The sequence below is a fragment of the Biomphalaria glabrata genome, chromosome 12 (assembly GCF_947242115.1).
Source record: "Biomphalaria glabrata chromosome 12, xgBioGlab47.1, whole genome shotgun sequence".
NCBI classification, from domain to species: domain Eukaryota; kingdom Metazoa; phylum Mollusca; class Gastropoda; family Planorbidae; genus Biomphalaria; species Biomphalaria glabrata.
In genome coordinates this window covers 4,860,141-4,872,896 of record NC_074722.1, presented here as the reverse complement: position 1 = coordinate 4,872,896, position 12,756 = coordinate 4,860,141, and the positions used below count along the sequence as shown (strand labels likewise).

Here is a 12,756-nt window from a genome sequence, read left to right as displayed (position 1 = left end):
CAGATCGCGTCTAATTTATTTCCTCCAGATCGCATTGACCCCAAATCCTTGGCTCCCCTCAGGCCAAGGCTGTATTTATGTTGTTTATTAAAATAACTGTTCAAGTTGTCTGGCGGTAATGTGTATATAAGTGAATGAACGTTTTGATTGTGTATTGATCTACAGATTAGCTTCAAGTTGTTTTCTTCTTGTGTTTAGCAATTAATTTCGGACAATCAATGAAAGCTGTAATACAGGGAATCTAGGTTTTATCGTTTTGAAAGGTTTTTCTTTCTTTTGAAGACAAAAGTGATATAGAGCGACTCCGTCTAAGTTGTGGTCATTCAGTTCTCAGCTAGCAGTCTCAATGTGTGTGAATTGGTTTTCTCATGTTCGCTAAGTGTTGGATTAAACATTATTTCCTGTGGATAGACTAAGCAGCTGTGTTACTTTGGTTGCCGTTTTGCTAAGCCGTTCTTTCCATGTGGATGTGGCAGTCTCCTGGCTTTAGTTGAGCATGTCTTGCTGTTGGATGTGACAGTCTCCTGGCTTTAGTTGAGCATGTCTTGCTATTGGATCTCTACATGGCCGGCACTTCTACATGGGCAATTTTATGAGGAAAATTTGCGAGGCTGACAGGGTCCTTGTAGGTACATACACTGTTTTTTTGTCTTACTCTTAGTATAGTGGACGTGTTTGAGTGAGAGACTTGGAAGTGCAGATCTGTCATAGATACTTTTACCCCAGAAAAAAACAAAACTTCCATGTATTTCCTTTTTTTTTGTTAAATCTAGATTTTTTAAATCTGTTTTAGTTGGTTTTTTACACTTTACACAGATACTTTTACCCCAGAAAAAAACAAAACTTCCATGTATTTCCTTTTTTTTGTTAAATCTAGATTTTTTAAATCTGTTTTAGTTGGTTTTTTTTTTTTTTTTTTTTTTTTTAAATCATATTTGTTAAAACTGATTCTCATGTTTAGAAAATGTGCACTTAAAATGTGAGACTGCAATCTCTGTGGTAGAGAATGTGTACACAAAATGTGAAGATGGAATCTCTGGTTTAGAGAATGTGTACACAAAATGTGAGGCTTAAATCTCTCTGGTTTAGAGAATGTGTACACAAAATATGAAGATGGAATCTCTAATTTAGAGAATGTGTACACACAATGTGAGGCTTAAATCTCTGGTTTTAGAGAATGTGTACACAAAATGTGAGGCTTAAATCTCTAATTTAGAGAATGTGTACACAAAACGTGAAGATGGAATCTCTGATTAAGAGAATGTGTACACAAAATGTGAGGCTTAAATATCTCTGGTTTAGAGAATGTGTACACAAAATATGAAGATGGGATCTCTAATTTAGAGAATGTGTACACAAAATATGAAGATGGAATCTCTAATTTCGAGAATGTGAGGCTAAAATCCCTGGTCTAGAGAATGTGTACATAGGTCTCACTTGTCAAAACAAACAGAAATGTTTTACTGCCTTGACTAAACATTTTCTGATTGAGAATCTTTTCTGTTGGCCTGTTGACTAGTGATACATCACACTCAGAGACTCTTTGTTCTGTAGTGATCGTTTAAAATACAATGAACTTTTTAGATCTGTATGAAATAAGTTTGTTATAAAGTGTATCTGTGTGTTTATGATAAAAGTTTCGTAATTCAAAGCCAATAAATATATATATATATATATGTGTGAAAGTTGAAGAGAAGGGAGACAAGCAAGAGACGCGAGACTGAGCAGACGTGTAGTTTTGTACGAGTTCCCTAAATATGGGTAGTAGGGGTTACAAATTGTGGCACCAACTTTGAGGCGGTGACATTTTCTACACATTTTTAATTACAAGATTCTTAGGCAGCTTTTTAACAGACATACGAGGGAGTGTGAATATCTTTTAGTCGAGCTCTTGGGTCTGCATTTAAAAAAAAAAACTTCAATTCAGGCAGACGACAAACATTTTCAAGGGCTCTGTATAGGATCATAGTCTGTCTTGTCTTGTATGTATATTTTGTAAGGACAGTTGTGCTCCGACTTGTGATATCCACACGTCAAGGTTTCCTATGACTTTGTGTTGACCTAAGGCTAGCGTTAGTGTAGCCTCAAGCTTCATTTCTTTAAAATATCATGTCTTTATTGTAACCCATATATGGAGGCGTTCTGGTGGCTTCCTCATCAAGGCCTCATAGCCAAACAAATGAAAGGGGAATATCCTATGCCCTGTACATTGTACATGTGTCTTTAAAATATCATGTCTCTATTGTAACCCATATATGGAGGCGTTCTGGTGGCTTCCTCATCAAGGCCTCATAGCCAAACAAATGAAAGAGGAATATCCTATGCCCTGTACATTGTACATGTGTCTTTAAAATATCATGTCTCTATTGTAACCCATATATGGAGGCGTTCTGGTGGCTTCCTCATCAAGGCCTCATAGCCAAACAAATGAAAGGGGAATATCCTATGCCCTGTACATTGTACATGTGTCTTTAAAATATCATGTCTCTATTGTAACCCATATATGGAGGCGTTCTGGTGGCTTCCTCATCAAGGCCTCATAGCCAAACAAATGAAAGGGGAATATCCTATGCCCTGTACATTGTACATGTGTCTTTAAAATATCATGTCTCTATTGTAACCCATATATGGAGGCGTTCTGGTGGCTTCCTCATCAAGGCCTCATAGCCAAACAAATGAAAGGGGAATATCCTATGCCCTGTACATTGTACATGTGTCTTTAAAATATCATGTCTCTATTGTAACCCATATATGGAGGCGTTCTGGTGGCTTCCTCATCAAGGCCTCATAGCCAAACAAATGAAAGGGGAATATCCTATGCCCTGTACATTGTACATGTGTCTTTAAAATATCATGTCTCTATTGTAACCCATATATGGAGGCGTTCTGGTGGCTTCCTCATCAAGGCCTCATAGCCAAACAAATGAAAGGGGAATATCCTATGCCCTGTACATTGTACATGTGTCTTTAAAATATCATGTCTCTATTGTAACCCATATATGGAGGCGTTCTGGTGGCTTCCTCATCAAGGCCTCATAGCCAAACAAATGAAAGGGGAATATCCTATGCCTTGTACATTGTATATGTATCTTCGGGTGAAAACGGTTGAAGAATGACTAAAAACACATTATTTGAGTATGTTTTCTAGTGCATATTACATCCATTTCTAAATAAATAAACTTAATGTTAGTGTATTATAGTGTAATGAAACACTGGCCTCTTTTATTTTGAATCTCTTCCTGTCGTCCAAAGCGTCTTTACTCGGTGACATAAGAGTCTACTCTAGGGCACTTTGGACTTTGTATTGCTTTACCTACAATACATGCCCTAATCCAATACAAAGTATAGTAATGCGGAAGTTGTGCTAGAGTTCATAGAAATCATCTCAATCTTGTTTTTTTTTACAAACTGTTTTCAATCGCTCTTATTGTCCTCAGGCGGAGCAGTCACGTGACTTCCGGGAGCGAGTGCCCAACAATGAGTACCTGCCGCTGCCAAGACGTCGACCATCGCTGCTACCACCTGAACACTACCACCATACAGCTGCATTGGAGAGAGACAGGTCAGTCAAGTCTTTTGGGCTGGCTGGGATGAGACGGAACTGGCTTGTTAAGACGCATTGGTCAGTCAAGTCTTTTGGGCTGGCTGGGATGAGACGGAACTGGCTTGTTAAGACGCATTGGTCAGTCAAGTCTTTTGGGCTGGCTGGGATGAGACGGAACTGGCTTGTTAAGACGCATTGGTCAGTCAAGTCTTTTGGGCTGGCTGGGATGAGACAGAACTGGCTTGTTAAGACGCATTGGTCAGTCAAGTCTTTTGGGCTGGCTGGGATGAGACATAACTGACTTGTTAAGACGCATTGGTCAGTCAAGTCTTTTGGGCTGGCTGGGATGAGACATAACTGGCTTGTTAAGACGCATTGGTCAGTCAAGTCTTTTGGGCTGGCTGGGATGAGACAGAACTGGCTTGTTAAGACGCATTGGTCAGTCAAGTCTTTTGGGCTGGCTGGGATGAGACATAACTGACTTGTTAAGACGCATTGGTCAGTCAAGTCTTTTGGGCTGGCTGGGATGAGACAGAACTGGCTTGTTAAGACGCATTGGTCAGTCAAGTCTTTTGGGCTGGCTGGGATGAGACGGAACTGGCTTGTTAAGACGCATTGGTCAGTCAAGTCTTTTGGGCTGGCTGGGATGAGACATAACTGACTTGTTAAGACGCATTGGTCAGTCAAGTCTTTTGGGCTGGCTGGGATGAGACAGAACTGGCTTGTTAAGACGCATTGGTCAGTCAAGTCTTTTGGGCTGGCTGGGATGAGACATAACTGGCTTGTTAAGACGCATTGGTCAGTCAAGTCTTTTGGGCTGGCTGGGATGAGACAGAACTGGCTTGTTAAGACGCATTGGTCAGTCAAGTCTTTTGGGCTGGCTGGGATGAGACAGAACTGGCTTGTTAAGACGCATTGGTCAGTCAAGTCTTTTGGGCTGGCTGGGATGAGACATAACTGACTTGTTAAGACGCATTGGTCAGTCAAGTCTTTTGGGCTGGCTGGGATGAGACGGAACTGGCTTGTTAAGACGCATTGGTCAGTCAAGTCTTTTGGGCTGGCTGGGATGAGACATAACTGGCTTGTTAAGACGCATTGGTCAGTCAAGTCTTTTGGGCTGGCTGGGATGAGACAGAACTGGCTTGTTAAGACGCATTGGTCAGTCAAGTCTTTTGGGCTGGCTGGGATGAGACATAACTGACTTGTTAAGACGCATTGGTCAGTCAAGTCTTTTGGGCTGGCTGGGATGAGACAGAACTGGCTTGTTAAGACGCATTGGTCAGTCAAGTCTTTTGGGCTGGCTGGGATGAGACGGAACTGGCTTGTTAAGACGCATTGGTCAGTCAAGTCTTTTGGGCTGGCTGGGATGAGACAGAACTGGCTTGTTAAGACGCATTGGTCAGTCAAGTCTTTTGGGCTGGCTGGGATGAGACGGAACTGGCTTGTTAAGACGCATTGGTCAGTCAAGTCTTTTGGGCTGGCTGGGATGAGACGGAACTGGCTTGTTAAGACGCATTGGTCAGTCAAGTCTTTTGGGCTGGCTGGGATGAGACGGAACTGGCTTGTTAAGACGCATTGGTCAGTCAAGTCTTTTGGGCTGGCTGGGATGAGACAGAACTGGCTTGTTAAGACGCATTGGTCAGTCAAGTCTTTTGGGCTGGCTGGGATGAGACAGAACTGGCTTGTTAAGACGCATTGGTCAGTCAAGTCTTTTGGGCTGGCTGGGATGAGACATAACTGACTTGTTAAGACGCATTAAAAAAAATATTGTCGTAGATTTATTGATAATGAAAATCAAACAATTAAACGTAAGCAGTTATCGTAAATAGGCTGCAAATCTTGTGTTAGGCATAACATTTGTTAATATTAATTTAGAATAATCCATTTTCTAACCAGTTCGAATTATGAACTGAATATCTCAATACTTCTGATCGACGCAGTGCCAATTAGCGACCTGTAAGACTTTGTAAAATGTTTGACATGTTTCGGATGTTCCTTCAGAGTTGAAGATAATTTACTTCCTAGTTCAAACCTCCCGTAGGACGACGGGGGATGGCAGGGTATGAATCGGGACCATCGACAAGTCCTCACGTCAGTCCAGTGCGCTTACCGCCTTTTTTCATTCGTAAGCAATAATTGCTCAGTGGCTTCAATATCTTGCAGTTTGTCTTTTGAGAGCGACATTTTGAGGTTGTATCTCTCGACTTGACTGGTTATTGTAGGCCCGGAGGATTTCCAGCTACCCGTCGCCTCAGCGTGGCCCTCCGGTGGAAACATCCAGAGGTGGATCTGGACAGGCTAAGAACGAGTAGCGAACCAGGCCTTCTAGCAGGTCTCCCTGGGTGAGCTTTTTGTTTTTTTTATCTCACTCGGGTTGGGGATGGAACAAGTAACCTGCAACCCAGTCCAAAAAGTCCGCCACGCCGTTCCACAAAGGGGGCCGTCATCAGAGACCCGTGGCTGGAGTGGCGGCCCTTACACGGAATAGTGGCGGTTACAGTATAGGAATATGAGACAAGCTCCCCGTAGTTAGCGCTGTTCCCGGCCACTTATAGCGAGTGGGCCAGGACCGGTTACGGCGCGCTGTGTACACGGCACGGCCCGGTTTTACCAGTCAGTCAACCGATATGGCCGCCTACCGTTGGGTGCCCTCAGACAGGACAGGGGTGAAGAGCCCCATGTCCAGGCCTGGTGGTTGGATAAAAGCCTTTCTAACCATCAACGGGATAATGGCGCCTACGGCGCCGATTCCCTACTGGACTTCATCGAAGGTTATTGTAGGCTTGCAGCTCGTTGGCCATGTTCTGTGGTACCACTGCACGGTGGCAGGTGTCGTGGGTTTCGATTTCCATCTTCCAGAACAAGCGTTGTTTCATCCTGGTATGTCCTGTCTGGTCACTTGCTTTGATGACTTTGTTTCGGCTGATACGGCAAATTGTGTCTTTGTATTAGTTATACACTGGGCTTAGAGTCCCCTCTTTCCATCAGTCTCACCGTGTAACCCTAAACAGAGCTGTAGTTTAAAAAAAAAACAATTATTTTTTAAAACAAAGTTTTCAATTAAACTTTTTTTTCTGCCTTAGTAATAATTTAAAAAAAAGAGAGAAAAAACATGATAATTGTGCATTTTGTCGGATAATAAAATTGATACCCCCTGACGACCAAATGACTTCAACAAGACATAGTTTTGGAAGCTATAAAGTTGACAAGTCAATATATATGTCAGTTATGATGAGAACATTGTCTTGGATTAGTTCGGATAGGTTAACAGAATTACCTGCTTCGTCAACATCTTCTGTTCAGTGGTACCTGGGGGAGAGTTAGAACACAACCCTCGTTTCTGATTTCTTTCACGCTGTGTTCGTGGCTGCGTTCTTTCCTCGAGACTGCTCCCCAGCATTGTTGCGCGTTCAATTAGAGGAAAATGTTGGGAGGCTGTAAAGCGCTTGGCTTCGAAATAAGAGTGTTCCGGAATTTTTTCTTCTTCTTCTTCTTCTTCGTTCTCATTGATATGTTGGAGTGTTCAGATGACTAGACCAATATGTGAGATGAACTGCGCAGTGGTTTCCAAATCAGGGAGCTCTCCATATAGTTTTCTTTCTATTGGGGTGTTTTGGGGCCAGTATCTTATACGGGCCTCTTGGTAAAGAGAGCAGTTTTGGAGGACGTGGTCGGCATTCTCTGGTGAATTTTTTAATTTCGGGATCTTTAGGTCGCCTCTGAGTCCATCCAGCTCTAGTGGATACCTTGCATGAGTTGGGGAAAAGTAAAAGGCGGTTGGTCGTTGTGCTGGGCCCTGGGCCACAGAAAAAAGTGACCGTTAGATCGCAAGGTCTGAAACGGCTACCTACTTGTGACATGCTTAGGGGAATGGGGATTGTGTGAGAAAGATTGTCTTCGGGTCTACTCCGTGAAAGATTGCCTTCCCGTAGCCCCCATACCTTGTTGCGGTATGATTCTTGTCTACCTTGTGTCGTAGAACCGGATGCAAATTCTTCACCATTTGAATCTGGAACGTGATGTTCTTAAGCAAATCGCTCTTGACGACTAGCTAGTCACTGAGTAGTCAGATTTGATTTGACATTTTCTCTCGTCATTACTTTGTTATAGTGCCGCTGTACTTGAGGCAGTGGGATGTTGGCCTGGGTAGATTGTACTGATTCCATGCTGGACGTAAACCCATGTCACCGTGAGGAGTCAATAATGACTGAATGGTCAACTCTTTTGTCTTCAAATCTATTTTGATCTCACTGGGATTCCACTCGAACTAATAAAACAATATTTGGGTATTTCCACACATTCACATAAAAGCTGCTTATAGTTTCTTACACTGATTCTTTAGGTGAGCTGAATGTATTGAGAGATTGAATGTTCAATTCTGAAGAACATGAAGTGCCTAAAGATATTAAAGGGGGATCAGTAATAAAGTGAAGAGTTAAAGCTCGTTGTATTGAAATAGTTTCCTGTTATAAAGTTGAATTAGCTTTGAGATTACTGCATGACACGAAGACAATAATGCGGATTAATAATCAAACTGATTATATTATATGTTTTCTATGCTTTTGACCAAAAATGGGTTTCTTTGCATGTATGATTTTATGTGTGAGTGTGTGTGTGTTTCATGGGTCTCTTTTTTTTTTTTTTTTTTTTTTTTTCGGGGGGTAATAAATGACTTTTCCAACAGTCATTGATTCATTAACTGTGTGTTGGGCTTGCTGTTTTTTCGCTGTCCTGTTCTTCTCTATGTTTTCATCTCTTTGAAACCATAATACACGAACTTCTGATTGATGCTCAGCTCAAGTCCACTCATCCACGAGTGGCACAAGTGACATGTGTTATGTGTACAGTTAACACCATCAGGTAGAGCAGTGACAACCAAACTTCGGCCCGCTGGTCATATCCGGCCTCTTGAAAGTTCTGCCCAGAGTTTATTTCATTCAACTCGACTTTTTTTTTTTTGTGTGTGACCCATGTGTCTGAAACTTTGTTTGGCCCTCGGGTTTAAATGGTTGGATATATCTAAGGAGGTAGAGCATGATGGCAGAGAAGTGTCGTTTGGTTGTCAGAGGCAAAGAGGATATGACGTCATATGTGTTTCAAATCCCCCGCCAAAAAAATGCTTTTAATCCGAAATGTAGACCTATGTCTCTCATAAAATATTATTTCGACTGCTCTTCACGACCTTCACCTTGCTGACCGTGGGACAAGGGCATGACGGGCGCTGACCAGATAGTGTTGCCGAGTGACAGACTTGTCATGTTTCGTCTGCTCCAACGGCGGGCAGAAATAAAACTCGACATAACATGTGCGCTTTTGTCATCTCATAGCATGTGTGTGCGTGGATGTGTGGTGCTGCTGGGGGGGGGGCTTGTCCTGGATGAGTGGTGCTTGGGGGGGGGGGGGCGGAGTACACTTTTTTTTATTCTCCCTACTCCAGAGCCTCTCGCTCTACATGTTTCAGTGTCACCTGAGTTGAGGCATGGGGAGGAGGAGCGAGTTTTTGTTTGGTGTGATGGTTACAGTACAAGGCCAACACAAGACAACATCCTTTGCTCTTCCCCCACAAAACCTTTATGGATTATTTAAATGGGGGGGGGGGGGAGAGGCCTTTTTATTTATTTTTGTTTAGATTTTTATAAAAAAATGTATGGTTTGTTATTACTATCACGCATGTGTGGAAGGCAAAAACAAAACTAAAGCAAATGATGTGATAATGCTAAAGGGGGGGGGGGGGCAAGTCAAGCAGTGGGAAAGATGAATGATGTTGAATAACAATGATGAAAGGATGTGGGACGTTTACAATAAACAGAAACAGTGACTGTCAAGCTTTGGTCTCAGTCTTAGTTCCTCTATCTGCCCTTCCTGTCAGGCAGCCACTGGCGTGCAGCACCAACAACACTTTTCCCGTGAGGTCCACGAGTAGGCAGGCGTCTCTTTCCTTCTCTAGTTCCAGAACTTAAGGCTCCTTTTCTCTGCACAGTTTTTTCTTTCTCTCTGTCTCTCTCTCTTTTCACCCCTGTCAATTTCTCTCTGTCTCTCTCTTTTTTACCTCTGTCACTTTCTCTCTGTCTCTCTTTTTTTAGCTCTGTCACTTTCTCTCTGTCTCTCTCTTTTTTACCTCTGTCACTTTCTCTCTGTCTCTCGCTTTTTTACCTCTGTCACTTTCTCTCTGTCTCTCTCTTTTTTACCTCTGTCACTTTCTCTCTGTCTCTCTCTTTTTTACCTCTGTCACTTTCTCTCTGTCTCTCTCTTTTTTACCTCTGTCACTTTCTCTCTGTCTCTCTCTTTTTACCTCTGTCACTTTCTCTCTGTCTCTCGCTTTTTCACCCCTGCCACTTTCTCTCTGTCTCTCTTTTTCACCCCTGCCACTTTCTCTCTGTCTCTCTTTTTCACCCCTGTCACTTTCTCTCTGTCTCTCTTTTTCACCTCTGTCACTTTCTCTCTGTCTCTCTTTTTCACCTCTGTCACTTTCTCTCTGTCTCTCTCTTTTTCACCCCTGTCACTTTCTCTCTGCCTCTCTCTTTTTCACCCCTGTCACTTTCTCTCTGCCTCTCTCTTTTTTACCTCTGTCACTTTCTCTCCGTCTCTCACTTTTTTACCTCTGTCACTTTCTCTCTCTCTTTTTACCTATGTCACTTTCTCTCTGTCTCTCGCTTTTTCACCCCTGCCACTTTCTCTCTGTCTCTCGCTTTTTCACCCCTGCCACTTTCTCTCTGTCTCTCTTTTTCACCCCTGTCACTTTCTCTCTGTCTCTCTTTTTCACCTCTGTCACTTTCTCTCTGTCTCTCTTTTTCACCTCTGTCACTTTCTCTCTGTCTCTCTCTTTTTCACCCCTGTCACTTTCTCTCTGCCTCTCTCTTTTTCACCCCTGTCACTTTCTCTCTGCCTCTCTCTTTTTCACCCCTGTCACTTTCTCTCTGCCTCTCTCTTTATCCCTGTCCTTCTCCTCCTTTCTTTGGACAAAACAAAATACAATGAAGTTTTGCTAAGAAGTCTTCAGGTTTTGTGATAATCTATTTATAAGTAATATGTTATACTTAATCAGCTTTTGTGAGAACCTCTTTAAGACAATAATCTATCATTAATAAGTCAGCTCTTCAACACAGCATTTTGTCGTTAATAAGTCAACTTTGTTAGCATCTCCCCAAGACACCCTTCTGTTGCTAAAAGGTCCGCTATTTGAGAACCTCTTCCAGACACCAATCTTTAAGAACCTAGAAATGTTATGCCTGTGCAGTGGAGGTGTAAAGTGCCGAGTCTCACCTGACCAGAGAAAAGAAACGAAATTTATGACAACGTACTTGGGGGAGTTCTTTATGACTTCTCGTGGCGCCCTTTTTGCTCGTCATTTGTCGGACTTCTCACGTTGCCACCCCTCTGACGTGATGATCACGTGACCTGCTCATGCAACCTTTGACTTGTTCCCACCCTGTTTGTGCTTCCTTCCAACTTTTTAAAGTACCTGGGAACTATCTTAGACAATCCATTCAACATCACTGAAAACGGCAGGTGACATCAACAAATGAAACAACAAAGGTGTAGACTTGGATGGCTGCCTGGTCGTGCGATTTGCACGCTGGACTGTCGTTTAGATTTATCGATAGTCCCGGGTTCAAACCCTGCCCGCTCCCATCCCCCGTCGTCCTGCGGGAGGTTTGGACTAGGAAGTAATTATCTTCAACTCTGAAGGAACATCCGAAACATGTAAAACATTTTACAACAAAGCTAGTAAGGACAATGTCCTCCTTTAGTGTTTAAAAAAAAAAGATAAAGCCTTGTCACTGTTTTATCATGATCACAGTTCTGTATCAATCATTCATTATACTTTAATAGCGAAGAAATCGCTCTACTCAGAGTAGTTAAAATTCTAGTTTTGAGATCCACTTATGGCAACATAAAAAAACAACGGTAGTCTAGACTAGATATATGGTATAGAAAGGTCTCTCTCTTTTCACCTATGTCACTTTCTCTGTCTCTTTCTTTTCACCTATGTCACTTTCTCTGTCTCTTTCTTTTCACCTATGTCACTTTCTCTGTCTCTTTCTTTTCACCTATGTCACTTTCTCTGTCTCTTTCTTTTCACCTATGTCACTTTCTCTGTCTCTTTCTTTTCACCTATGTCACTTTCTCTGTCTCTTTCTTTTCACCTATGTCACTTTCTCTGTCTCTTTCTTTTCACCTATGTCACTTTCTCTGTCTCTTTCTTTTCACCTATGTCACTTTCTCTGCCTCTCTCTTTTCACCTATGTCACTTTCTCTGTCTCTTTCTTTTCACCTATGTCACTTTCTCTGTCTCTTTCTTTTCACCTATGTCACTTTCTCTCTGTCTCTTTCTTTTCACCTATGTCACTTTCTCTGCCTCTTTCTTTTCACCTATGTCACTTTCTCTCTGCCTCTTTCTTTTCACCTATGTCACTTTCTCTCTGCCTCTTTCTTTTCACCTATGTCACTTTCTCCCTGCCTCTCTCTTTTCACCTATGTCACTTTCTCTCTGCCTCTTTCTTTTCACCTATGTCACTTTCTCTGCCTCTTTCTTTTCACCTATGTCACTTTCTCTGTCTCTTTCTTTTCACCTATGTCACTTTCTCTGTCTCTTTCTTTTCACCTATGTCACTTTCTCTGTCTCTTTCTTTTCACCTATGTCACTTTCTCTGCCTCTCTCTTTTCACCTATGTCACTTTCTCTGTCTCTTTCTTTTCACCTATGTCACTTTCTCTGTCTCTTTCTTTTCACCTATGTCACTTTCTCTCTGTCTCTTTCTTTTCACCTATGTCACTTTCTCTGCCTCTTTCTTTTCACCTATGTCACTTTCTCTCTGCCTCTTTCTTTTCACCTATGTCACTTTCTCTCTGCCTCTTTCTTTTCACCTATGTCACTTTCTCCCTGCCTCTCTCTTTTCACCTATGTCACTTTCTCTCTGCCTCTTTCTTTTCACCTATGTCACTTTCTCTCTGCCTCTTTCTTTTCACCTATGTCACTTTCTCTCTGCCTCTTTCTTTTCACCTATGTCACTTTCTCTCTGCCTCTTTCTTTTCACCTATGTCACTTTCTCTCTGCCTCTTTCTTTTCACCTATGTCACTTTCTCTCTGCCTCTTTCTTTTCACCTATGTCACTTTCTCTGCCTCTTTCTTTTCACCTATGTCACTTTCTCTGCCTCTTTCTTTTCACCTATGTCACTTTCTCTGCCTCTTTCTTTTCACCTATGTCACTT

General features: G+C 42.3%; 1 protein-coding gene across 5 annotated transcripts in view; it reads left to right on the top strand.

Moving 5' to 3' along the window:
• LOC106068052 (serine/arginine repetitive matrix protein 2-like) overlaps positions 1-12,756 on the top strand; it is a 138,954-nt gene that overhangs the window by 73,659 nt on the left and 52,539 nt on the right. For 3 of the 5 annotated variants that reach the window (XM_056006825.1, XM_056006826.1, XM_056006824.1), the window contains one exon: positions 3,438-3,562. In XM_056006825.1, coding sequence (XP_055862800.1) covers positions 3,438-3,562 — 125 coding nt within the window. Of the gene's footprint in view, positions 1-65; positions 630-3,437; positions 3,563-12,756 lie in introns of those variants that run through there. The other 2 variants (XM_056006827.1, XM_056006828.1) reach the window with 2 other exon arrangements.